Source organism: Nycticebus coucang, chromosome 16 (genome assembly GCF_027406575.1).
Source record: "Nycticebus coucang isolate mNycCou1 chromosome 16, mNycCou1.pri, whole genome shotgun sequence".
NCBI lineage: Eukaryota > Metazoa > Chordata > Mammalia > Primates > Lorisidae > Nycticebus > Nycticebus coucang.
Window position 1 is genome coordinate 18,932,604 of NC_069795.1, and position 27,974 is coordinate 18,960,577.

Genomic DNA, 27,974 nt, shown 5'->3' on the forward strand with positions numbered 1-27,974 from the left:
AACGTAATATCTGAAGCCCTGTGTCTCAGTGGAGTGCATTCTTTTATTTTCTCTCCCTTCCCACTTGCCTGATGTCCGAACATGACTCTCTTATTAATGACCTTTTAGAAATTATTTAATAAAAATGTGTTAATTGCCATTTCTCCACTTACGATTTTCCTCATACTGTTAATTGAACACAGTCTAGGAATGGTGAGAACCAGTAAGTATCATTTTACAGACTCACAAGCTCGTAGACTTGTGCTGAAACGTAGATGTGCCCTGAGTTGGGCATTGCCCCCAGCAAGCCACCTGACTCGAAAAATGTTCTGAACTGTTCTGCCTCGTGCCAGTGGGAAAGCAGATGGGATTGCCTTCCTAGAGAATGCAGCCGGGCTCAGAACTTCATGTAGCTTCACTTTCCTCATCCCCTGAGAGCTGGGCTGAGATTTGAGTGCACACTGCAGGACAATATGGTAACTTACCTGGAAAATTAGCATTTTTGTAAGGGTCTCTTATCCATTTTGATACTAGAAATTGTAAAGATATTAAAAGACATGGACAATATGGAATATTTGTGTGTATAGATATATATGCCATGCCCAAATACATGTGCTGCTTCCTCCACTGCAGCCTGAACTAGGAATTCCACTAACTACCTCTCCCTAGCCTCGCCCTGAGTGCCTCTCCACCTGGCCTGAAACCTGAAAGCTAGTAGAAGTTGTAAAGGAAAACTGGAGATGGAATGAATTTCTGGACCACAAAGGATAGGGAAGGATGCCTCTTTTCCCCCCTTGTCCAAGTAGTATGGGCAACTCTAAGACACAGACGTGTGCACATGTTCGGATTAGGTGAGAATTACCGCTACCTCTTCTGGAAGCTTGTTTTTCATTATTTTCCCACTTGTAGGCTTTCAAAGACTTCTTGTTCTCTGGCATATGATCTGTTAGTGCTCTACATTATGAGTAGGTCAACATTGCAGTGGGAGAAGAGAGAATAAGGAGAAGAAAATAAGATCTGGAAAAACTAAAATTTGCACTTATTCATTCATGAAGCATGTAGGCGTAAGCTTAAAGCTCTACGAAATTCCTTGTAGTGCTAAGGTGCTACTGATAAAGGTGAAAGTCCATGGAAGGACTGTCATAGATAGTGATGAATATGGTATTGTATAAAAGATGAGAATCAGAGCATCTGCGAGGTGGGGAGTGGGTATCACAAATACCATGGCAGCATCCTAAGTTTTCAGGCATGAACTATGATCCCAGAAATCATCTTAACAATTTAGCTTGCAAACTGAGGGGGGAAATTCTATTCCAAGGCAATAAAATAAATTCTATCTAGGGCCTATAACTTTGCACATTACCTGGTGTAGGTCTGTGAATTAGGTTTTAACTCTGCAATTTGTCTGGTGCTATCTCTGCCACCTGCAGAAATCAGGTATGATCTCAGTGTGGGTATCAAATAATGGGTCTGCTTGGCCCAGCATTCCAGAAATACGTTTCTTACCCCACCCTCTCTGCACACGTGCCTATCTCCCAGAGACGGCTGGGCCGGAGCTGTGTGTGGCAAGAAAACCTCACTGCTTGTGTTACACAGATTTCAACACATACGGCTTGATAGACTGTGATCACAGTAGCATGAGTGTTTGGTGATGAAATTTGCATGTCCTTTGCGGGAAAAGTGTCATTAGGATATCTTCTAAATTGACACAGCCACATATAAAATGTGGGCAGGAATACATTGGATTTAATAGCATTAGATTGTTTTCAGATTTGAAATATTTTCTATTAGAGATACATTAAGCATAAACAAAATACATTTAATTAAAAAAAAAACAGTGCATTTAGACAAATTGTTTATAATTTACAGAGGTCTGCAAAAATAAATTAGAAGAAAAGCAAGGAGCCACAAAATGAAACAGATGTGAAGGATGCAAAAGCTGTTGGTACCTTCTTAAAAGGCACAGTGCCTGTGTTTGGCGTATCATTCTCTTTGACCCTACTCAGGTTCTTGGTTTTCAGTTCTATAGCAAGAGAACCAAGAGAATATAGCCACCCTCCCTCATATAATACATTAAATATGAAATATTCATGAAGATTCTGGCCAGAAATGTGCCAGTCTACGCCAGCTGAAGTACTTAAAGCCCTTACTTTCCAAGAGCTTATGCATATAAAAATGGCTGAGAGGAGAAGGCGCGTACTTGGTGAGATTAATAAAGGACAAATGCGTAATGTGTTGTCATGAACATAATTTTATTATTGTGTTCTGTATTTTGTCCTGACTTATTTCTGGCATGTTTTGGGCAGTGCTATTTTATAGATATGTCAGGCAAGCCACTTACAGGATTTTAAAGTTTTTAGCAGTCACATTTTTAAAAGCGACTGGTATTCATTTTAGTAGTATATTTTACTTAACCCAATTATTACCATTTTAAATGCAGTCAGTATAAAAATTAGTAATGAGATCGTTTATAGGTTTTATACTAAGTGTTTGAAATTTGGTGTATATTTTACACATAAAACACATCTTGGCTGGGTGTAGTGGCACATGCCTCCAATCCTAGCATTTAGGGAGACCAAGATGGGAAGGTGGCTAGAGGCCAGCCTGGGCAACATGGCGAGATCCCGTATCTACAGAAAAATTAAACAACTAGCCAGCTGTGGTGGTGTGCACCTACAGTCCCAGCTATTCAGGAGGCTGAGGCAGGAGATCGCGTAAGCCTGCCTAGGAGTTTGAGGTTTTGGTGAGCTATGACGTTGGCACTACACTTCAGCCTGGGCAACAGACCAAGACGTCGTCACAAAAAAGGAAACAAAACAACTGAACAAGACCTACATCTCAGTTGGAACACTAACTTTAATCAGAAAAATTTGTTATTTGAGTTCTTAAAATTTATAGTCAGAAGGTCAATTCACTTCCGAAAGTTCTGAACATGCTGTCATTACAGCACCTGGAAGGCTGAGGCAGGTAGATCTTTTGAGTTCAGGAGTCTGAGACCAGTTTGAGCAAGAGTGAGACCCCACCTCCACTAAAAATATGGAAAAACTAGCCAGGCGTTGTGGCTCATGTCTGTAGTCACAGCTACTCGGGAGGCTGAGGCAGGAGGATCGCTTGAGCCCTGGAGTTTGAAGTTGCTGTGGCAACACAGTGAGACTGCCTCAAAAAAAAAAAAAATGCCTAGACATTTTTCAGTAATGGGATGCAGAGGTCCTCAAACTTTTTAAACAGGGGGCCAGTTCACTGTCCCTTAGACGGTTGGAGGGCCGGACTATAGTTTAAAAAAAAAAACTATGAACAAATTCCTATGCACACTGCACATCTTATTTTTAAGTAATACAATAATGTATTTGTTCCCATTATTTTAACAAAACGGGAACAAATACAATGACACTGCCTCATGTGGCCCACGGGCCATAGTTTGAGGACCCCTGGGAGGGATAGAGTAACAGTTTTTAAGTTTAAATTGGCTTGAGTCCCCAGTTCTTTAGTCTTACTGGCAGCCTTCCAAGTCAAAAGCCACCCACAGCTAGTGCCTTTACCCTATTAGACAGAATATATATCTGGTGTATTCAGCTGTCTACAGTTGAGCTTTGAACCATGCTGGGGTCTGGGGTGCTGTCTGCAACCACCCCATACAGCCAATAACCCACGAATAACTTTTCTCTTTCTTTCTTTTTTCCTGTTTTTGGAGATAGAGTCTTGCTCTGTTGCTCCAGCTAAAGAGCCGTGGCATCAGCTTAGCTCACCGCCACCTCAAACTCCTGGGCTCAAGGGATCCTCCTGCCTCAGCCTCCAGAGTAGCAGGGACTACAGGCCGCCCACTACAATGCTTGGCTACTTTTCAACTTTTAGTAGTGTCAGGGTTCTTACCAGGCTGGTCTCAAATTCCTGAGCTTGAGAGAGCCTCATGCCTCCCAGAGTGCTAGGATCACAGGTGTGAGCTACCACACCTCCTCCGTGTACCTTTTAATGAAAACAATTTCACCAATAACTGGACCCACACATTTCAAACCGTGTAGTCAGTTTTCTTAAGAGCTATATGAGGGAGCAGAGTTTTTGAGAACAGAGCAACAGTGCTCAGGGGTGAACATGAGGAAGGCCCGCCGGCTAACCATGGACAAGATAGCAGAAGAGCACCGTGAGCCACCAATCGCAAAGGACTGAGCAAAGAATAACAGAGTGAGGTGTAAACATAGTATACTGATGTTAGGTCATCAAAAAAAAAAAAATCATAGTGTATGACTTTAGATCACCAGTGCTTTCCATTATGTGGTCATGTGGGGCAGGAATCCTGGTTCCAAGGGAGGAAATGTCCAGCTGAGAGGCCATCACACAAATTTTATTTGAGCACTAGGTTCTACTGCTTAAAAACTTCAGAGAACTGGGGCGGTGCCTGTGGCTCAACGGAGTAGGGCGCTGGTCCCAGGTTGCGGGTTCAAACCCAGCCCCAGCCAAAAACTGCAAAAAAAAAAAACTTTAGAGAACTGTCAATGTTTAACTTTCAACCCAATCCAAAAAAGTCTCTTCTGAAATGAGAGAATACGCTTTAGCATCTCCTAATAGTCCTTCTCAACCCACAGTCTTCCTCATTGCTGTTGTTTCTATCAGCTGGGGCATCCTTGTGATTTTCCTTCAGATGTTGTCTTCTACCCTCATTTGTTTTTTTTTTTTTCCAGATGAGCTAGCTCTATTTCCTTTTAAAATTTTCTTTCCCTCCAACCTATATTTCCTGGAAATGTGAATACATCTTCTAGATGTGATTTGATGCAGTAAGATTTCTAATGATTGGCAGGCAGGGGCTGTCTGTTGCTGAAGCTTAAGAGTGCATTAGCCATTTTATTTATGTTTTTTTCATCTTCATCTCTTAAAACTATCCTTTCCTATCCTCTACTGCCTCAAAGAATTACTTGAAGCAAAATATAGGATGTTGTATTTATGTCAAAAAAGGAATTCGAGAAAGTTTTTACATTCTGAAGTACACGTTGAGCCCTGATTGTATCACTTAGTATTTTAATTATTCCTATCAAGTACATGCCTGTAGTAGTTTCTCTTGCCACGATAATGCTGCAAGGTCACAGTCCAGCCCAAAATTTAATGGCTTAAAACAATAACAATTTATTATAGTTCACAAACCTGATCTTTTTTTTTTTTTTTTGAGACAGTCTCAAGCTGTTGCCCTGAGCAGAGTGCCGTGGCGTCACAGCTCACAGCAACCTCAAACTTCTGGGCTTAAGTGATTCTCTTGCCTCAGCCTCCCAAGTAGCTGGGACTACAGGCACCTGCCACAACGCGCGGCTATTTTTTGGTTGTAGGTGTCCTTATTGTTTGGCAGGCCTGGACTGGATTCGAACCCGCCAGCTCTGGTGTATGTGGCTGGCGCCTTAGCCACTTGAGCTACAGGCGCCGAGCCCACAAACCTGATCTTGACTGAACTTGGCCTGACTTGATAGAAAAAGTAACACTTTAGAAATTGAATGTGTATAGGATATCTTTGTATCTAAAATGAAGAATAGTGATAGATTTTTTTTTTGGAGATTGAGTCTCACTTTGTTGCCCACAGTAGAGTGCTGTGGCATCACAGCTCACAGCAACCTCAAACTCCTGGGCTTAAGTGATTCTCTTGCCTCAGCCTCCCAAGTAGCTGGGAATGTAGGAGCCTGCTACAGTGCCTGGCTATTTGTTGTTGTTGTTGTTGTTGTTTTCATTGTTGTTTAGCCAGCCCAGGCCAGTGCATGTGGCTGGTGCCCTAACCACTGAGCCATGAGTGATGGATTTTTATTTTTCTCTATTGCATTATGTGCTGGATGCTGATCTGTCCTAGCTGACAGTGGAAATCATACTGAAAAATCCTTCATTTGTTACTGTTGTATTTTTTTACAATGAATGCCCTACCAACCAGTATCTCTGAGAAGCTCAATTTATAAGTCTTCCAGCTTGTTAGAAACATAGATTTAAATGTGATAATCCTACACTGAGACTTTAGCAAAATGCCAGCATTTAATATTTGCTCTAATTGGTCTCTTAAATCACACTCTTGTATGTGTGGTATATTTCTCCTAGTACCACCTCATACTATACAGGTACAGTAGGTATATATGCAGGTGTGTACATAGGGGAGGTTTATGCCAGCTGTTAAAAACTTAGAAAATACGCACTGAATAAGGTCAGGCTATGAACAGGCATTCACTATTGGAATGCTGGGGGTTTGGGGCTCCTAGTTTGCATATTCAATTGGCTGCATTTGAGTTAAAGAAAGAACTAATTTAGGAAAAAGTTATGTTTGCCTACCAGGAATGCCATCTGGCTTATAAAAGCAATCCTGGGCTTTGGAGTAACAGTCTTGACATTAAATTCCTTGGCAGGTTTTGAGCCTTTCAGAGCAGGTTTTGAGTCTTTCTGATTATCTAACTAGACGTGGAAGTGATTTATCTTGGTTTTTCTGAGATTCCAATGAGATAATCAGCAAAGGTCTTAGTATGTGGTTTGATTTTTGCTCCTAACCTTTTCCCTTTCTCCACGTTCACAAGGTCAAGGCTGATGAGGTATAGCGATATTGAGAAAGTCAAAATAGGAGAAAGATCTCACTACTGTGTGTTGTTGTTTGGTGACTCTGTGAAATATGTCAGTGAAACTTTAAAGACAAAATTAAAGAGATACATTATTTGTATATCACAATGACCTGGAAAAAGAATTCAGGTCTACCTAGATAAGAACACAATACCTGCCTCAAGTATACAAGACACATGTGTATGGCTTTTATGTGTTTATGTGTATTTGTATACATGCATATGTAGTTAAAATAAAAAATTCACCTTTTAGTGGTAAACGGTCATTAATTGGATTATTAACTATTTTTGAGGCTAATAATTTGGTTGCCACACATAAGGATCTGTTTTTTTTTTTCATTCTTTTTTTTTTTTATTAAATCATAGCTGTGTACATTAATTTGATCATGGGGCACCATACACTTGGTTCGTAGGCCATTTGACACATTTTCATCACGCTAGTTAACATAGCCTTGCTGGCATTTTCTTAGTTATTTTGCTAAGACATTTACATTCCACATTTACTAAGTTTCACATATACCCTTGTAAGATGCACCGCAGGTGTAATCCTATCAATCCCTCTCCCTCTACCCACCTCTCCCCTCCCTGCCCACCATTTCCCCCTTCCCCCTATTCTTAGGTTGTAGCTGGGTTATAGCTTTCATGTGAAGGTCCTAAATTAGTTTCATAGTAGGGCTGAGTACATTGGGTACTTTTTCTTCCATTCTTGAGACACTTTACTAAGAAGAATATGTTCCAGCTCCATCCATGCAAACATGAAAGAGGTAAAGTCTCCATCTTTCTTTAAGGCTGCATAGTATTCCAGGGTGTACATGTACCACAATTTATTAATCCATTCGTGGATCGATGGGCATTTGGGCTTTTTCCATGACTTAGCAATTATGAATTGGGCTGCAATAAACATTCTGGTACAAATATCTTTGTTATGATTTGATTTTTGGTCTTCTGGGTATATGCCCAGTAGAGGAATTATAGGATTGAATGGCAGGTCTATTTTTAGATCTCTAAGTGTTCTCCATGGATCTTTCCAAAAGGAATGTATTAATTTGCACTCCCACCAGCAGTGCAAAAGAGTTCCCTTTTCTCCACATCCACGCCAACATCTCTGGTCTTGGGATTTTGTGGTATAGGCTAGTCTCACTGGAGTTAGATGATATCTCAAAGTAGTTTTGATTTGCATTTCTCTGATGATTAAAGATGATGAGCATTTTTTCATGTGTCTGAAGGCCGCGCGCCTGTCTTCTTCAGAGAAGTTTCTCTTCAAGTCCCTTACCCAGCCTGCGATGGGATCCCTTGTTTTTTTCTTGCTAATGCGTTTGAGTTCTCTGTGGATATAAGGATCTGTTTTTTAAAATCCGCTTTCTGTTTATAGTGGTCACCACTCTTTCTGGGACCTGCCTAACATGCATGGTTTAAATGTTGGTTATTAATTTCACGGTGTGGAGTAACAAAGGTTCCTATTGAGAGACCTTTTGATTTCCTACTGGGCAGAAGCATGATTTACCAGCTTGTCAGGAGGTAGTAGGAACTTTAGGTCAACTTGAGAATATCCATCCTTTGAGTGGAAAGATAAGCTTGGTATCAAGGGATGATAGCTGGTAATTCGAAGCTAGATCCACAGTGCCCCCCAAAGAATGCCAAGTTTCCAAGTTTGAAATATGTAGGTTAGTTCATTGAAAGGAATTTTTTCTCTCTCTACTCTCTTTTGTAGCTAATCATCTTTAGTTTGAAACTCAAGCTCTGAAATAATCGTGTGGCAAATAGTCGATGTGAATAGATGTGGTGACTCTCCACATGGGTAAATTGAAACCATGCAGAGTTTCAGTAATCACATTTTTCTCTATGCTTTGACTAGCCTCTCTATTCTTTCTTAACACAAATACATAACACATACACAGGGACAAAGTGTTGGAAAATTGCAATTTTCTGTTTTAATTGGAGAGTCAGGCTGGTCATGTCAACAGAACCCTTGGAGTAGGTCCAACTCCCTTCTCTTCCTGTATAACTGTGGCTTTGGACAAATCTTTACTGACACCTCTTCCTCTTTCTTACGGTCCACATCTATGATTCTTTTTTTTTTTTTTTTTTTTTTTTTGAGACAAGGTCTTGCTCTGTCACCTACACAGTGTGGTGACATTATAGCTCACTGCAACTTTAAATCTCAAACTTTTGGGCCCGGGCTCAAGAATCCTCTTGCCTCAACCCACATACCTGGAAATAAAGGTGTGCACCACTATGCCTGGCTCATTTTCTTCTGTTTTTAGTAGAGATGAGACTGGATCTTTCTCAGTCTCATCTCTAATTCCTGAGCTCATAGGATCTTCCCTCCTCAGCCTCCCAGAGCGCTAGGAATCCAGACAGGAGCCACTGTAGGCTTACGATTCCAATTTCAACTTCATTTCTCCTCTGTTACTGATGTGGTGAGCAGTAAAAGATGTTCTGCTTCCTCTGCAAATACCTTTTTTTAATCATTGAAAGGAAAACCTTACAGATAAATTACCCCTTCCAAAGGGGTTCACTCTCAAATTTTCTAGGTTGTAGTTCTAGAGAATAGTTCTTTACATTTGAAAATGGAAAATCTGAATGTTTTAACATTAAACTTTAAAGAATTTTTGTGGAATATAGTTGAATTATATCGAGGAAAGGGAAAACTGTATTTATCTGAAGAAACTGCAGATGTGATAGAAATAATATCACTGTCCCGTGCTTTAAGAAAAGATATTATGCAAGAATCTGAACTGAAGAATTTGTGAACTGATTATATGAGGCCAGCTCTTTAAACCAGTGAGAAGTCAGTTCAATGCAGAAAACACACGGTTTTCATTATTCAGAAACCTTAAAATTACATAAGTCTAAATAAGCTATGGATCTGTTCCCTCTCCCTGCCAAGCGGGACTTTCCTTCCAGCAAAACAGAGAGCTCCTTGTTTGCTTTTCCTCCTCCTTGAGACTCAGTGGGGAGGAATGCTGCCAAGCCTGCTCTATTAGGAATTTTGATCTCCTTGATGAGGATAAAGAAACTTTTTGAAGAAAGGGAACGTCCCCTTTGAAGGACAGCTGGATAACTTGTTCAAGAAGCCAACTAGGCATTTTTAATGGTAAATTGCTGTAAATTGCAGCGATTGTTAAGTACACATTTCTGAGTTCGCCTTTGCAGATTGGTTCAAATTAGGTATATATATGTTTATATTTGTTTATGTCAACTTCCCCTTAAGCTGCTTTTGTAGCTAAGCTGCTTTGGGAAAGTTCGTTTCATGTCACTTTTCTACATATTGTGGCTCAGAGATATTTTTTGGTAGCAAAAGATGGTTTTAAAAAGACTTGCACCATCCTTGAGTGTAATATTTACGGCCCTATAGCTGAGAGCATTCCCTAAACAGCCTTTGCTTTTGAAGCACTGTGAACGCTCTATTGTTTCAGCCAGTTATTTTGTTCATTGTCAGGAACACTGTTTTCCCATGGGAAAACATCTCCGGTTTTATGATGTCAGTGGAAAGTCATTCAGTTTACAAGAATTACCTTCATATGCAGTCTCTCAGAAATGCATAGATCACTACCAGGATTCTCATCTTTTAAATGTTGTCTTAACATTTCTGCAAGGTTAACCAACTGTACATTTCCTTAGTGTTAAGATGTAAACAGGATTAAAATGGAGTATTTAAGCAGCTGTGTTTCCCATCTACTAAGTTATTTCTATTTCTTTTCTATGAAAGAAGAGAAATGTTAAAGTAGTTAGGAATAACTGTATTTAGGATGACTTTGAAAGCGCATGCATTCTTACTGGTACCAAATAACTTATGCTGAGACCTAAAGATTTCAATGTTCAGAATGTCCATATTAACAAGTCCTAAATAGAACCCCATGGGTGAGTTATTACACTATTTCTTTGAAGCATCATTCAGGAAAAGTGTTTTGAATAACCTGTTTGGGTTTTCTGTCTGGAAAGTATTACCTTCTGTTTGGCCACCTGGCCTAGGGATGGCGCTTTCCTTTTGGCTGAACACTCCTAGCAACCCGGCTTTGTTTTGTAAAGATTATTTGGTGGAGGTGAGGATCCTGTGGGTTGTTTTTCTTAATTAACTGGGACTGGGATATGTACCTTACACACGGAAATTCTTCGTAGGTGGGCTTCAGTAAGACCAGACAGGTTCTGGTTCAATTTTTATCTCCAAGCTAATTGCTCTGATTTTCATGTGTACACCTGGGGTTGGTTGTGAAGGAATCTTGCCTGAGAAGCCTGGCTTTGTGGTTTAAGTATTTATTTGTGAAGAGTCTCTTGTAATGTCAAGTGGAACAAGATGTATACACACAACCAAATTTGCAGTACCTAGTTTAATAATTTGTCCTAATTATTGAGGAATCAAAGTTTCCATTTTAAGAAAATAGGGCATGTTAACTAGGATTCTCTGTATATTTTTAAAGTTAGCATTAAATCCCAGCTGGATGTGAAGGCTTATGCCTGTACTCCCCGCACTCTGGCTGGAGGATTGCTTGAGGCCAGGAGTTTGAGACCAGCCTGGGCAACATAACAAGACCTCTGCTCTGCAAGAAAAACTTAATATTAGATCTTATTTGGTGGAAAACCTGAAAGGAACTGAACCATATATTTTCTGGTCTAATCACTCGTTGTTAAAATGAAGAGAACATAAGACAATTACTGGGCCAAAATCAATTTATTTGAAGAGATTAAAAAAAAAAGATAAACACCATTTGGTAGTCAGCATGTGCACACACCCAAACAGATGGCGTTAAAACAAATGTAAAGTCCAGAAGAGGGAAGGATAAAAAAGTGAAGAATGGAAGAAATAAAAGAGAGTTGAGAATTCAAGGTTGGAAAAAATGAAAACATTTATTTGTCATTTTTGTCTGGTAGAGTGACCCGTTGTCCCATTTTGCCAAGGACTTCCGTGGTTTTATCACTAAAAGTCTCATTCGCTGGAAACCCTTCCCCTCAGTCCTGGGCAATCTGGAAAGGTTGGTTATCTCGTTGTCAGGGCAAGGACTTTACCTGAAAATGACATCAATGCCTGGTGTTATACTATATATTGGAATTTTCTCTCTGCTGTTAGGAATGGAAAGAGTGAGATCACCAAGGTGTTTTTTTTTTGTTATTGTTGGGGATTCATTGAGGGTGTCACCAAGGTTTTTTAAGGCAGGTAAAAGAGAAGCAGCGCCTCAGTCTTCAGGAATGTCTGGTGCTGTGACCTTGGGGGATTGGGAGTAAAGGATAGAGAAGTAAGAGGGCTGGGATAATTTATTGCCCTAGAAGCCGAGACAAAAGACTTCAGAGGAAGAATCCATGGGGGCAGGGAAGATGAAAAGTGGCATGCGTTGAAGAAGTCCTTTGGTTTCTCATATGAGAGGCTGTGTGCAGCCTTGGAGGAAAGAGTCTGAGCTGAGCAGGAGAGTGTAAATGAGAAGCAGGGGAGAAGGTGTTGGAGGGGCGTCATCACAAATCACATCATCAGATGATTTGTAAATCACAGTCAGTAAAAGACATGAAGGAAGATGGTTGCATTAGAGCAGGGTTCTTCAAACTGTGGCCCATAGGCTAAATCTGGCCCACTGCTTTTTTTGTAGGTAAAGTTTTATTGGAAAACAGTCACATCCATTTGTTTCCTTATTGTCAATGGCTGCTTCTTTGCTACACAAGGATAGAGTTATGTAGTCACAAAAGACACTCTAAGGCCCACAAAATGTAAAATACTTACACCTTGCCCATTACAGAGAAACTTGGCTTGACCTGCTGCTCTCAAGGGTAATGAAGTTGTTTATTATTTGCCTTCTGCTCTGGAGGAGATCAAAGGCTATTTGTTTTTGCAATAAGGAGCTAGAGAACAGGTATCAGGCATCGATTACTCCATAATAGGTTATCCAAACTTAATGGTTTAAAACAACAGTCAGTATGTCACAGTTTCTGTGGGTCTGGAATTTGGGAGTGTCACCCTGAGTGGTCTTGTGAGTCTCTCTTAAGGTTGTGGTTGAGGTGGCAGCCGGAACTGGTCATGCCAAGGTTTGAATGTGGCTGTCGGCTGTTTCCAGCTTGCTCTTAGGGCTGTTGACAGGAGATCTTTATTCTTTACCACGCGGGTCACTCTCACTGTAGCTTGAATGTCCTCACCACAGGCCAGCTGATCCCTCAGAGTGAGTGATCCCGGAGGAAATGAAGAACTGTGACGCTCTTCACGACCTAGCTTTGGAAGTCAGACACCAGCATTTCTTCTGTATTCTATTTGTTGCACAGACAGAACCTGATGCATTTGGGGAAGAGACTGGCTTAGTCATGGTAACAGGAGGATCCTGGGTGGCTTTCTTGGAGGCTGGCTATTGTGGGGAGAGAAATTGTCAATTCCCTGCTCCCTGATGGGAGGACATGGGATCAAGGGCACGTGCGTTGACAAGGACGTAGAACAGAACACTTTCCTTAGACATTTTAGTGAACAGGTGGTGGAGAAACAGAGGTCCAGAGAAATACTGAGGTGGAGAGGAGGCGATTTCATTGAAATCGTTTTTATCAGCTATATTAAAAGGCTCATTAGTCTCTCTCTTTAGTTGGAGATCCCAAGACAGGACTTTGGGACAGGAATGGGTTTGAAAGGGGAGCAGAATGATCCCTTAGTGGATTGTAAATGCCTTGTGGGCAAGGCTCTCTATATTGGCTAATACAAGGCTTTACAGGTATCGGATTATTATTTTACTTTCTTTAATTTTCTTGCAATGTTATTATCTATACTACTCCTTTTAATAGGAATAACAAAATTTGTATTCTAATTTTTAAGATCAAGGCATTGAAATTTCTCTTAATCTCTCATGACTGCCGTGAAATTTAAATGCATAGAACATTCTCCTTAAACTACTTCTTTGCATCTGTTGGAGAATGAGATATTTCAGTTTCAGAAGGTGGTAAGGGGCTCAGGCGAGGGGTCCTAAGCTATTCCTGCAGACGATCTGGACGTTGTGGCCTCAGTTGCTGTTATTTATAACATCTGTAGAGGCAGAATTTTGTTAATAATAGGAAAATAACTTGAAAACACGGTTTTATTGACTTTGCCAGCAGCTTTTGCACTCATGACTAGGTTCAGTGTAAGACTTTTTTTGTTAAGGACATAAACCCTCTGTTATGGATGGATAAACTGTATGTCAAGATAACTAGAATGGACAGATGTAGCCTACTTTACATGTCTGTGGGAAGAAATGTTTGGAAACTATTTCATTTCTTAAACTGAAATCTCTCAGTGTGATTTTAGCATTTTGGGGGGTTTCCTTTTTTTTTTTTGTCTTGTGAATAATTTTTAGGAATGATCATACGTAATGATGGAATCGCCCAGTTCTTGACTGCATGAATGGATGGCTTCTGTTGGAAGTTAATCCTTCTGGCACGCACGTCTCACATTTCCTCAGCAGTTGGATTTAACAAGGCAGGAATTATCATGATTAATGTGTCTTTTGATTCCTTGGTTTCAAATATCCCTTTTACTTCTATGGGCTTACTTTTTGTTTTGTTTTTTTTTTCTTTTTGAGATACCAGAATCTATTCAGCAAGACTGTACAGATATTTCAGGATTTCCATTTTCCCTTTTAAAAATAATTTATATAAGGGTAATACCTGTACCCAGAAGGGCTTAAAAATATAAAAGGAATCCTTTCCAAGGATGAGCTGTCTTCATGAGGTGATGGATTACCTGCAATGGTAATAGCTCAGATCTGTTGCTTGCTACATGGCGTGGTTGGGGAGATAGGACACCAGCCCCCTTCACATACTTTTAAAAGCTGAGAGATGAATAACCACACACAGAATGTTCTGGGGAAAACCGGGAGGAATGCTCAACATATTCATTTACAGTTGTGGACAGTGAATTCTACAGTCCATTTTTCTGTTGAAAATCATAATGCAGCCACTTGCTAACTAATACTGTCCTGCCTGGTGTTGAAAGGTGGCATGCAATGTTACTAAATACTTCCAGGCCTTTTGTCAGGCAGGGATTGGCATTGGGCTCTGTGTGAGTCAATTGGAAGTTATTGTGAGAATGTGGTTTCCTCAACGGTGATTATATTTATTTTAGAAAATAACATCTTTTTGTCATCTGAACCTTCTAGCAAGGTATCACAAAAATCTCTTATGGAGAAAATGCGTACATTTTTCAATGAAGAAATTCCTTTCAGTATTGTTAATTTCTCTCTCTATCTCCGTGTCAAAGAAGGCAGTGTTTTCTAAGTGGTTGGAAGTGTCTGTAGCACTTAACTGAAGGCAGGGCTGATCCATAATTGAGAATTAGCAACACTTCTAGTGTTTTTGCTTCTGTTGTTCAATTCCCTGTTCCTTTCCGCAGCCTCTCCTTTGGAGCTATGGATTCCATAACTAACTGACACTTATTTTTTCAGGTGCCCACTGATGGCAATGCCGGCCTGCTGGCTGAACCCCAGATCGCCATGTTCTGTGGCAAACTGAACATGCATATGAATGTGCAGAATGGGAAGTGGGAGACAGATCCATCGGGGACCAAAACCTGCATCGGTACCAAGGAGGGCATCCTGCAGTATTGCCAAGAAGTAAGTCCTGTCTGGAAGACAATGTGCATGCGTTTAAAAAATATTTAACTTCAAAAAAAAAAAATACTTAATTTCATACACGTGTATTTTATCTTTTTTTTCTTACAGTAACAATCTTGGTTCCTAATGCTTCACCATACTATTAATATATTTCTATGTGTTTCTCTACAAGATACATAAAATGTTGTTTAAAATGATAGTGTCCTGTGATGATTGTCAGTAAACTGAGTGAAGGTTAAGATGCCTCGGCACTTCCTTTTATCTTTAGAACATTATCCCACTATGGCAATACAGGCAAGGTATTATGGTTGAAAGTGCTATAATTAATTTTTTATGTTACCAACTTGATATGTTTTGATTAATTTCTCTCTGCTTGTATTCAATTTTGGATTTTTCCTCCCACTTTTACTTGTTGATTACACTGTTAACTCTTCTTAAAGTTACACTCAGAAAGCTCACTTACCACCTGTTCCGTTCTGTATTGATAAACATTTTCATTGTTCCTGATTTGTTCTTGCAAAAGATAATATGTATATTCCCCTTTTTTTGCTTATGCAAAAGAAATACCAAGTGCACTGTTCTACATTTTGCTTTTTTACTTAACTTTATGTCCTAGAAATCATATCCTTTCAATTCATAGAGCTCTTTCTTTGTGTAATTCTTCCTAGTCTTTTGGATAATATTATTGTACAATGTACTCCTTTCTTATTAATTCAATTTAAAATAGCTGGTATCCCAGGCATTTTATCTCACAATTTTTTTTTTTTTTTGAGACAGTCTCACTTAGTTGCTCTGGGGTAAAGTGCCTATGGTGTCATAGCTCACAGCAACCTCAAACTCTTGGGCTCAAGTGATCCTCTTGCCTCAGCCTCCCGAGTAGCTGGGACTACAGATGCCTGCTGCTACACTAGCTATTTTTAGAGACTGGGTCTAGCTCTTGCTCTGGCTAGTCTTGAACTCCTGAGCTCAAGCAATCCACCTGCCTCGGACTCTCAGAGTGCTAGGATTACAAGCATGAGCCACCGTGCTGGTATTATTTCACAGTTCTTAAGACAACTATCTGTTCTAGGACAGGTGACTATTTGAGTTTTAAGACATTTATAGGAATTAATCATAAGCCTCTTGGCTAAGCAAAAGTCAGTATAAACAGCAGATAGCCCAGCAACAATTTTCTTCATTGTAATCTTTTATGTACTAGAAATTTAACATTCTTATATTCAAAATAAAATATTTACTTAACATTGTTATTAAAATATTTTTAATTATAACCATTAAATTATTATTAAAATGTTTATTTTGTGGGATAGCACCCTTTTTTAGAAAGATAGTCTATAATTACCAACTTTTTTTTTTTTTTTTTGAGACACAGTCTCACTATGTCACCTTGGGTAGAGTGCCATGGATCACAGCTCACAGCAACCTCAAACTCTTGGGCTTAAGCGAGTCTCTTGCCTCAGCCTCCCAAGTAGCTTGGACTACAGGCACCCGCCACAACGCCTAGCTATTTTTCTGTTGTACTTGTCATTGTTGCTTAGCTGGCCCAGGCTGGATTCGAACTCACCAGCCTTGGTTATATGGCTGGCACCATAACCACTGTGCTACAGGTGCCAAGCCTACCAACTCACGTTTAAGAAGTAAAAAGGCACCCATATTATCACAATATGTTACATAGTAGGTAATTTTTATCTTGAAAGGAGTATAAACCATGATGTGAAAATTCTTCATAATTTAAATGGCAATCACTGGGACTTAAGTTCCTTATGTTTTTGGAAACATTCTGTCTGCTTATTTAGTAAGTAGGGGTTATTAATAAATTAACTTATACCCAGAAGTGATTTTTATGAAGTATCCATTTTAGAAATAATATGCATATTCTGCTAAAGAGTTCTTCTAGTGCAATTTTTAGGTAAGTTATCAATTTGGTAAAATAGAACTCTTTACATGTTTATATGTTTTTGATTCCATTTCACTTTTTTGTATATACAGATCATATATTGAGTGTCAAACAGAATTTTTTTTAAAGGCTGGAATTCATATTTAGTTAATGACGCTGACCAAATTGTCTTTTTCTGGTCAGTGACTGTTTTGAGGTATGTGTGTCAAAGCTTGCACCCAAGTTTTTACTTCCCTTAGTTTTACTTAGGAATAACCAAACGTTTTTACACTGGTACAGTGGCCATATAAAAACTGCTTTTGTTGACCTGGCTGGTAGACCGTGGGAACACCCCTTACTTCCCACTGCTCTTAGAGATTCCGCTAATGCCTGGGTAGTTGCACTTTCTGTTTTAGTCTTTTGTTTGTCCCAAGACTAAGCCACAGCATGGTTCTTCCCAGTTCCAGACTTGGCCAGATTGTTGGTGGCCACAGGGTGAGAGGGAGGAGAATAGGTCCCTTGGCTGTGTCCCTCCTCTTGTGATTCCAGGACTGTCACTCTCAGCTCACCATGCACCCACGGAGGTCTAAACATGTGAGCTGGATTCTTAGACAAACGAAACATCAGGCTTGCCACCCACTTTCATGAATTTACTCTGTATGCTATAGTAATAGACGTCATTTAAAGCATTTATTTGTTTGTTTGTTTTTTTTTTTTAAGAAGGGGAGTGACTGTAGATTTGCATTTTAAAAACTCACCCTCTTGCTATGTCGCTGTGTCCCTTTCTCAGTTTCCTCAGAGCCTGCCCTGGAGGAGCCTCTAGCCCTGTGCTGTCCAGTACAGTAGCAGCCTCTGACCACATGTGGCCATTGAGCCCTTGAAATGTGACTGGTCCAAACCAATGTGGGCTGTGAGGCTGAATATCGTATTTCAAAGATTTATGAAAAAGATGTATGAAAAAGCATAGCAAATAACACATTCATCACTTTTATGATTATTTATATTATAATGGTTATAGTTTAGACATATTGTTAAATACAACGTAAATATTATTCAATACCTGTATCTGTGATTCAAACCGATTTTCACCTGTTTCCTTTTACTTTTCCGTGTGGCTACTAGCAGATTGGAAATTACATGGGCAGTTTGTATTCTACCTCTGCTGAACAGTGCTGCTCTCTCCATGGTCCCATGCTCCCTGTGACGTGGGCTGTAAGGGCCTGAGATTCCTTGATCTGGCAAGTCAGACAGGGAGGGGTAGAGTTTGGGGGCCCTCCCAGACCTTCCACCACAACTTTACTGGTAGTTGGGAGGGAGGGAGGCCTGTCTTGGGTCCTTTTAAATACAGCCGTCACTAAAAACATTCTAATGTGATAGGATCATGAAGACCTTTGTAAACCCCAGCGGTTTTCTTGTCCTTCTTCAAATGTATATCTCTGGGTGCTAAAGTTCTATTCAGATGAATAGAACACAGGGACTTGTTCTTTAAAAGGGAAAAAGGCTCTCAAGTCACCAGCAATCTAAAAGCTGACATGGTGACAGTGATGAGGGTGCTAATGCTACCCTTTATAGAGCATTAACAATGTGCCAGCTACAGGGACAAATGCTTGCATTCATTGTACTCACTGGATGACTGCTCTAGTGAAGAACCAAGGATGAACCTTGGGGAATTGCAACATAGAAGGGGAAAGAAGAGAAACGGTGACGTCAATGAAGGATGAGCAGTGGCCAGAGAGAAAGGATAAGAAGTGGGAAGTATTAAGTGCTAGAAGTCAACTTGGGGCAAATTTCTAAACAGGGGAGATGATGGGGGTACAAGTATGAGGCAGATGGAAAGTGGTTGACGTATAATTTTTGACTAGGTGGAATCAAGTTTCTCATGCAAAATGAACAGGTCAAAGATTTCATTCAGTTCATTAATGAGGTGAACTGTAAAATGCTAAAACTGGTGCACTTTGACTTAGATTTAAATTCTTCTCCTACCACACTTCATTTTTTGTGGCTCTGAATAGGAATCATCTGGACTTACCTGGAATATTATGGAATTATTTCCATGGGACAGGGACTACTTGGGGTGTTATCCGGTGTCTACAGTGTCTACCCTTCCAGAGTTGTAAAATTGCCTCCCCTGGAGGAGTGAACAACAAGAATACACCCTGTAGAATCAGATAATCCTTTTCCCTACCACTCTCAGGGTTTGGAAGACAACACCTGCATTTTACTGCTAAGACATCCAGAAATCGCTTTTGCTCATGTATGTGACTTGGACACCTTTTTTGGTGGCAAAACATTGTTATTATTTGGCAAATAAAAGGTCATTGTTGACCTCTTGGGAACTGTAATGTCTATGAAATGGGGTGGGGTGAGGCCTTAGTTGCAGCAGGGTGCAGGAGGAATCACATGAGTGAATGGTGAAGTCAGCTGTGGACTCCAAGGAAAGACCCAGGGGTGAAGAGCTCCAGGGCCACTCAAGGCAAAGAGAAAGGCTTTGTGCTTTGTTGTGGTTTTTGTTTCTTAAATGGAACGAACTTAGGTTAGAGGAAGCTTGCTGTGGGAAGGACACAGTAGGCTCAGGAGAAATAAGCTATGTAAGCACTGGGGAGAAAGGCAGACTGATCGGCTAGTCTTGGAAAGGAGAGGGAGCATCTTTTCTGAGAAAGAGATATGAGGAAATAGTAAGGGTGGGTTAGTTAGGCAGTTTCTGTTGCCAGGTGACAAAAACGCATTCAATGATTTGTAAATTTGGAGGCCTTTTTGTCGTTGAGGAGCCTGATGGGTGGCAGCAGCTTACACAATTGTAAAAAATGCACAGAAACAGGGTCCTCAGGAACTGGAACTGAGACTCAGTGCTGTCCAGAATTTCTCAGTAGGGTTTCCCTTGCTGTGTTCTACTTACCTTCTTTTTTCGTGTCACTCATTTTCTCTTGCTAAGATGGACTTCCTCTAGTAGACAAGGCAGCCGGAGCTCTGGGGGCGTATTGTCCCAGCTAAGCCGTTGTGCCTCTGTACGTTGCAATTCCAGGGAGGGTTTCTGGTTGATCTGCCTTTGGGTCACACATCCGCCCTTGGACTCGACACCTTATGTAATTGTGCCCAGTACCTGGACAGGGTGTAGGTAGGAGGTGGGGGGGAGGTGTGGCCATTTATTGTGGGAGCGGAGCTGTTACTGTTAAAGGAATGAAGATTGGCTGGGTGGAGTAGGATAATGACCACAGTGCTACAGCACAGTGGGAGTGAATTAGAAAAGTTCTGTGGGTTGGAAAGAGGGAGCTGAGGGAATTGATTATGTACCATGACTTTAATTTTTTTTGTGAGGGTATGGGGTGGGAGTGTGGAGAGATGTCACTCAGAACTTTTAAATAGTCTTTGACATTTTCTATCAAATTGTGTACCTTCTTCTAGAATATTCTCCTTTTTCTTTTTTTTTTTTTAATTGAGACAGTTTCACTCCGTTGCACAGAGTGCCCATGATGTTAACCCACCTCCCAACAACCTCAAACTCCTGGGTTTAAGTGATCCTTCTGCCTCAACCTCCCGAGTAACTGGAACAATAGGTCACTGTGTCAACACCCAGCTAATTTTTCTACTTTTAGTAGAGACGGGGGCTCACTTTTGCTCAGGCTGGTCTCAAACTACAGAACTGAAGCAATCCTCCTGCCTTGGCCTCCCAGAATGCTAGAATTATAGGTATAAGCCATTGTGCCCAGCATAGAACATTCTTTATGGATATTTTAGGGTATTCCTGCCACTTTCCACATTTTGGCTATTTTGATATTTTTCTTTTATAATTAGAAATAATGAATGGTTTTGTTGGTAGGTTTGAATTTTATGTGCGTGTTGGAAAATGTTTATTTTGCTTTACTCTTTTTTTAACTTCATGTTTTTGTTTTAGATGGTATCGATTGATTCATTGTGAGGAATGACAAGGAAAATAATACTCTTACAATTTTTTCCACCTCTCTTTCTTGCAGGTTTTGTAAGTTATATTATTTTTGTTTTCTTTTACTTCCTTTGGAAAGACATGTCAGTTGATATTTTATGTTTTCAAAGTTATAATCTTTTTTTTTTTTGTGTGTGTGGTTTTTTTTTGGCCAGGGCTGGGTTTGAACCCGCCACCTCTGGCATATGGGACCGGTGCCCCACTCCTTGAGCCACAGGTGCCACCCTCAAAGTTATAATCTTAACAGCTCTTCTATTGCCATCATTCTTACTATCCTAGGTTCTGCTTTTTACTAGATTCCTTCTCTGTAGACATTTCCTTGCATCAAAGGATCTCAATCACTGTATCATTTACTTTTATTCCTCCCTTTGTTAGATGACTTTCATCTTTAATTAGTTACTTTCAGAAGTTGTTCTGTAATATTATTGAACAATGGCTTAATGAGGTATAGAATTCCAGGTTGATGAAAATTTGCTCAGCACCATGAAAATGTTTATCCACTGGATTCTGGCATCCACTAGACATCCTTTGGCAAATTCTTTTTTTTTGAGATAGTCTCACTTTGTCACCCTCAGTAGAGTGTGACAAGCCAATTCTTCTTCTTCTTCTTTTTTTTTTTATGCACAGGAACCATTAGCATTAGTGACCATTAACAAGACCACTCATTAAATGATATTTTTTTTTTTTGGCCTCCCAATAGCTAATGATTTTCTTTTCCCTTAATGTGCTCACTTCATTTCTCTCATGACCAAAACCCAGATGTTGTAGAGATAGCTGGCTGAGTCAAAGGCAGCTGTTAGCAGTCTGTGGTCCTAAAACAGAATGAAACTAACTGAACTCATGATTGTGACCTCATTTTGACCTTTTGCAAACCAACTTAACTCACTTGTTAAATTTATTTTTCCAAAGGATTGCTTTGCATTGTAGATAGTGTGCTTGGCTTCTTATGATGTGTAATGTAAACAATTTTCGTAGTCTCATGTTCCTCTGAATTTGTATTCCTTGCTATTGTGTTGTTTTGCTGTTATTAACAATGGTCTCATTTTTACCCTTGATTTCTTTGGTCAGGGAGAAAAAGTAAAAATTAAGTCTGGCTCGGCGCCAGTAGCTCAGCGGTTAGGACACCAGCCACATATACCAGAGCTGGCCTGGGCCTGCCAAACAATGACAGCTACAACCAAAAAATAGCCTGGTGTTGTGGCGGGCACCTGTAGTCCCAGCTATTTGGGAGGCTGAGGCAAGAGAATCGCTTAAGCCCAAGAGTTGGAGGTTGCTGTGAGCTGTGACTCCAGGGCACTCTACCGAGGGCGACATAGTGAGACTGCCTAAAAAAAAAAAAGAATAGAAAGAAAGAAAAAAAAATTGAGTCTTTTAAAAGTAGACAGACCTTGATCCTGCAAACTCATTACTAGGTATCAACACAGAAGAAAAAAATCATTTTGTCACAAGGACATTTGCACTGGAATGTTTGTAACAGCTCCATTCACAATCATAAAGATGTGGAAACAACCCAAGTGTTCATCAACTCCTGGATGGATTAATAAACCGTAGATACACACACACACACACACACACCATGGAATACTATTTAGCCACAAGAAAGATGGAGACTTTACATGTTGTGCATTTACCTGGATGGAGTTAAAGAACATTCTCCTTAGTGAAGTATCTCAAGAATGGAAAAGCAAGCATCCCATGTACTCAATACTAATTTGAAACTACAGATTAACAACCGCGTGCCCACATGAGAGAAAAAAACACAATTAAATTCAAGTAGGGAGAAGAGGGTAGGGAAGGAGGGGGCTTGGTAAGTTCCCATCTGACAGGTGCAATGTTAGGGGTATTTGACACACCTCCTGGGTAAAGGACTCGACTATAACTCGGATACAACCTAACAAATGCAAACAATGTAACCCAATCGTATGTTCCCTTATATTAATCTGAAGAAAAAAAAAAAGAAATAGAAAGTAAACAAAAAAATTCTAAAAATAGAGTCTTTTTTCTTTTCTCCAGTTTATAGGCCCTTATAAAGTTAGTTTGAGAAGACAGTTGAAATATACTGTTTTTTGAGTATACTTAATGTATACATTTTATCTCAAGTCCTCTAAATTCTTGGTGACTGTATATTCCTTCCTTGTCTCCAATCTAATAGTTTTGCTTCTGCCCAGTCATCTCTAACACTTGCCTTTCTTTGAATTTTTAAAAAGATTTTTTATTAGTACAATCTGAAATTATTTATCTTTTTTCATCAAGTATTTATTGAGGGCTGTTACAGACTGAATGTTGGTGTCCCCTCACCTAACCTCCCCAATTCATGTGTTGAAACCCTAACTCCAGTGTGAATTTGGCACTGGGAGCTGTGGGAGCTGATTAGTGTTAGATGCTGTCACGAGGGTGGGGCCTTCAGGATGGAATTAGTGCCCTTATAAGAAGAGACACCAAAGAGCTTGCTCTCATTCTCCCTGCTCACACAAAGAAGAGGTCACATAAGAACGTGGTGAGAAAGCGGCTGTGTCTATAGCCCAGGAGGAGAGCCCTTACCAGAACCCAGCTGTGCTGGCACCTTGATCTCAGACTTCTTGCTTCCAGTTGTTTAAGCTGCCTCCCCCAGAGTATAGTATTTTATAAGAGAATCATAAGTAAAACAAGGACTTGCTGTAGCTCCTGTAGGCAAAACAGATCCCAGGTGTTGCTGAGAATGAACTTTTCTAGAGATCATGCCTTACCAAGCATCATCCAGCATTTCCCTCTGACCCAGAACATCCTGGCCATCACTTAGTATGTGCACGGAAGGCCTGTTGTTGGCATGTGGGTTGGAGCTGTATGGACAGGGGCTTCACACCTGTATCCATGCCAAGTCCACCTCCCCTAAGGTGGCACTGGTGCTTTCCTTTTGAAGAGATTATTTCTTTCTGTTGATAAGAATTCTAAAGGTATTTTTAGGCAAGAGTTAGGAAAATGTTGGCCCATAGTCCAGATTTGCCCTCGTTTGTTTTCACCCAGTTAAGACATGAGTGCCATGCACTTAGAAGTACAGTGACAAACCCATTATATGACTTTAATCATTCAGTTGTAATATTCCAAAATGATTTCTAAGTAGGCTTCCTAGAAACATTAAACAGGCCAGATCCCTGGATTGTTCTGTTTCTTGTTGATGTTTGAAGTTTTAGTGTAGTTTGTATGTATAAATAGTAACAGATGACCAACCACAATAGACCCTTAGTTATTTTCCTCTGTGGTTCTTTTATAGAAAAAAGTACCTTTCCTCTTTTCTATGCTAGAGGCACAAAGTACAAAAAAATAAAAAAAAAATCAAGTTTTGAATTTAATTTTTAGCTCTAGTATAGCATCATGGAAACAACTTGAATGTAACTATAAATTATTGATCATTTACCAGTATAAAGTGGTCACTTGCCTCAGTGAACTGTTAAGAGTATACAAACTTTGGTCTGAGGAATTGATAAATATAAAAAGAACAAAACTAGTATAATATTCCTCTTGGAATATACTAATTCCTAGGAACAAAATTATTGTCCTCTCTCTTTGGGATGAAATGAGATTTTTTTTTTTTAAACAACATTGTTTTATTTAAACCAAAGTCTTTGGAACTTGAAAAGAATGAAGGAAGGAAGGACATTTTAATTTTATATCTCAGGAATCTATTTTTTTTTTTTTTTTTTGAGACAGGATCTCATTCTGTTTCCTAGGCCTGAGTACAGTGGCATCATCATAGCTCTGCAAACTCACACTCCTGGACTCAAGGGATCTTCCTGCATTAGTCTCCCTAATAGCTGAGACTCCAGGCAGGTGACATTGTACTTGGCAATTTTTTTTATTTTTAGTAGAGACTAGGTCTCATTCTTGCTCAGGCTGGTCTTGAACCCTTGACCCCTTGACCTCAAGTGATCCTCCCACCTAGGCCTCCCAAAGTGCTTGGATTACAGGTGTGAGCCACTATGCTCGGCCTTCAGGAATCTATTTCTTCCCAAGTTTAATACAGTCACATGTATTCAGTATAATGAATGCTGATGTGGAGGAGAGGATTTTGTGTTAGGTGCTACTGAGCAGCAGGATACCCTTCTTGGCTCCTAAGGAGCTTATAAATATAAACTTAAATTGTGAAGAGAATTTAGAAAATAGGGTGTGGCATGGCACCTGTAGCTCAAGCAGCTAAGGCGCCAGCCACGTACCCCAGAACTAGTGGATTCGAATCTGTCCCGGGGCCTGCCACATGACAATGACAACTACAACCAAAGAATAGCCGGGTGTTGTGGCGGGCGCCTGTAGTCCCAGCTACTTGGGAGGCTGAGGCAAGAGAATTGCTTAAGCCCAGGAGTTGAGGTTACTGTGAGCTGTGATGCCACAGTACTCTACCCAAGGTGATAGCTTGACGCTCTGTCTCCAAAAACAAAAAAGAAAGAAAGAAAATAGGGTGGAATGAAGCTGTAAAGTAGAGTGTCTTAATTGTAAATCTGGGGATTTGTAATTCTGGAGATATGTGGGAGCAATGAGAGATTTTTACCTCGAGTGTTTGCCGGTCAAGATGCTTTTAGAAAAATTAACTTGTTTCCAGGGGTAGGTTAGTTTGGGGAGAGAAGGGAATTAAAAATCACAAAATATTATTGTGAAAAGGGATGTGAAAGATCATCCTGCTCATCCCACAAATTCTATAGATGGGCCCTTGATACCCTGTAGACCTGCTGATAAGGGCATCATCGCTCTTTGACACTGAGCAGTCCAGGAAGGCTGCCTGTTCAATCTTAGACCATGTCTTCACTTTATCACTAGAACACACAGGCATGTGTTATAAAAGTTAAATATTGTCTATTAAACAAGAAATTGTATCAGTCCCAGCTCTGTTCTTCTTCCTCTTCTTTTAAGGAAAGAACTTCAACTTAAATTGTGACACAGGCCCTTCTGCCCTGTGTTCCTAATATGCACAACACTCCCACAAGGCAGGGCCTTCCTGAAGGGTGATGGCTCTAGTGACTCCCACAGGGAGCAGGTCTCTGGAGGAAGTTTGAAATGGAGTAAGCTTCAGGTGCAGTCAGATTTCCAGCTAGGAAAGATAGGTGTATTTGTCTTTGTTCATAATCTCTTTTACTAGATTCTGGGTGTGTGCTCTTTTATTTGCTAAGTGCTTTCTTTTCCATAGTTAATGATATCTGTTCTCTGTTTCTTTAACCTTCTGGTTCTAAATGAAGAGTTGTTTTGTCTGTAGATTAACGGGATCAAGGTGCAAAGCACACCAGTACCCAAACAAAACAAAACCTGCCCCTTAGATGAGTTGAGCAAAACCATTTCCGTTGCCTGACTTTCTGTTCTAAAATATGTAACTGAAGAGGGGATTCTCAGAAAATAATTGTTTCTGAACCTTTTTGTTTTCATTCTATAGTGATATGAAATTAAAATTAAATAAAATTAAATAAAAAGCAAACAACAGATGTGATCTTTTTTCACATAACCTGTACACACTGTGCTAACTACATATTGTATATCCTGCACTATAGTAAAAGCCGTAGTGCATTCGTGATCAATATTGCTTTTCCCTGTGTACCCTTTACCTTTGTAGGCTTGAAATGAACTGACAAACCTTAGGCATATAGGCACATTGTGGTTTTGGTATTTGAAACATTCAAAAACTTATATTAAGTGAAATAATTTTTGAATAGAGGTATTGGGTTACCAATATATGACTAAGGCTATATCTTAGGCATTAATAGTCTGTAGTCTGTATAAATGTAAGGATTGGTTGGACTTACTCCTCTACCCCACATCCCCAGTTGTGTTTTTATATTTAGCACTTTGGAATTAGAATGACTTAACAATTAAATAAGGTTCTTTGACAGTACTTTCCAACTCTGAGCATAAATGTGTAGGTACGTGGTGAAAGTTTTGAGACAGACTGTGTTATGGTCCATTATTTTACTTCCAAGAAATACAGTCAACAGCAGCATCCTTTCTGATTCACCCATGCAAGTTTCAACTTGTTCAGCTTATTGGTGTTGCTAGGAGAGCTTCATTTGTTTCTGTCCGTGTAGATTTTGTGTTTCTAATTTTTGTGTGAATCAAAACTTTCACAAGGACCTGCATATAACAATATACTGTACTAATATATAGTGTCAGGAGCAGAATTGGGCCAGATACAGATTATTGGGAAATATCGCACTGCCCTGCACCATTTTACCGCCTTTGCTTTTACATCAGGCTGGCATGTGAGACAGCAGCTCTGCTTGCCCTCCCATCACTGCAATAGCGTTTCATCAGCTGCATGTCAGCACCTCACTGAGATGCCTGCAGGGGAGGTTTTCAGTGACCAGTTTTCTTTCTCAATTAAATTAGATATTCTGTTTTCAGTATCCCCCATCAGAATTTATGTTAAGAAGATTTTAAGATGTGACTTTCCTTTCTATTCCAGAAAGATTTTTTGAATGTGTCATTTAAATCCAGAAACAGAAATATACTGTCCAGAACATCACTTTATCTTGGTTTATACACTAAAATTTAAGTCATTTAAAACTTAAAATTAATATATTCTTTGAGCACTTAGAAATGGCACTTATTTTAGTTCTAGTTTTGTCTTCTGTAAAATGAAGCAATTACTAACTCATGGAGGATTCTCTGACATGCTACAGATAAAACATTTGCAGTGACGTCTAGCCCTTAGCAAACCCTCAATTATTATTTATTTTTCTGGATATGTTCTTTGAAAAATGAATTGGTATATAAAAGCTTTCAGAAGGTAGAATTTCCATGGTTAGGCTACCTCGGAAACATTTTTTATAGAGCTTTTGCGTCTTTGTTTTATGCGTCTATTTATATGCAGTAGCTGCAATCAGAAAGAACACACATCTTGGGTTCTTTTCCTTTTTCATGTGGAATGTACATTTACAAAACTGCTTGTTTCCTCTGGACTAGATTTTTTTTTAATTTTTCATTCTTTTAAATGCAAAATCTCAAGCATATATAAAACCAGAATGAACAGTATAATAAACCCCCCATGTACCTATCACTCAGCTTTAGTAATTGTCAAATCTAGTCACTCTTGCTCCTGGGCTAGTCTGAAA

General features: G+C 39.8%; 1 protein-coding gene across 7 annotated transcripts in view; it reads left to right on the forward strand.

Moving 5' to 3' along the window:
• APP (amyloid beta precursor protein) overlaps positions 1-27,974 on the forward strand; it is a 295,844-nt gene that overhangs the window by 48,397 nt on the left and 219,473 nt on the right. For 6 of the 7 annotated variants that reach the window (XM_053565412.1, XM_053565413.1, XM_053565414.1 and 3 more), the window contains exon 2: positions 14,927-15,094. In XM_053565412.1, the coding sequence (XP_053421387.1) occupies positions 14,927-15,094 (168 nt within the window). Of the gene's footprint in view, positions 1-14,923; positions 15,095-27,974 lie in introns of those variants that run through there. The other variant, XM_053565419.1, reaches the window with a different exon arrangement.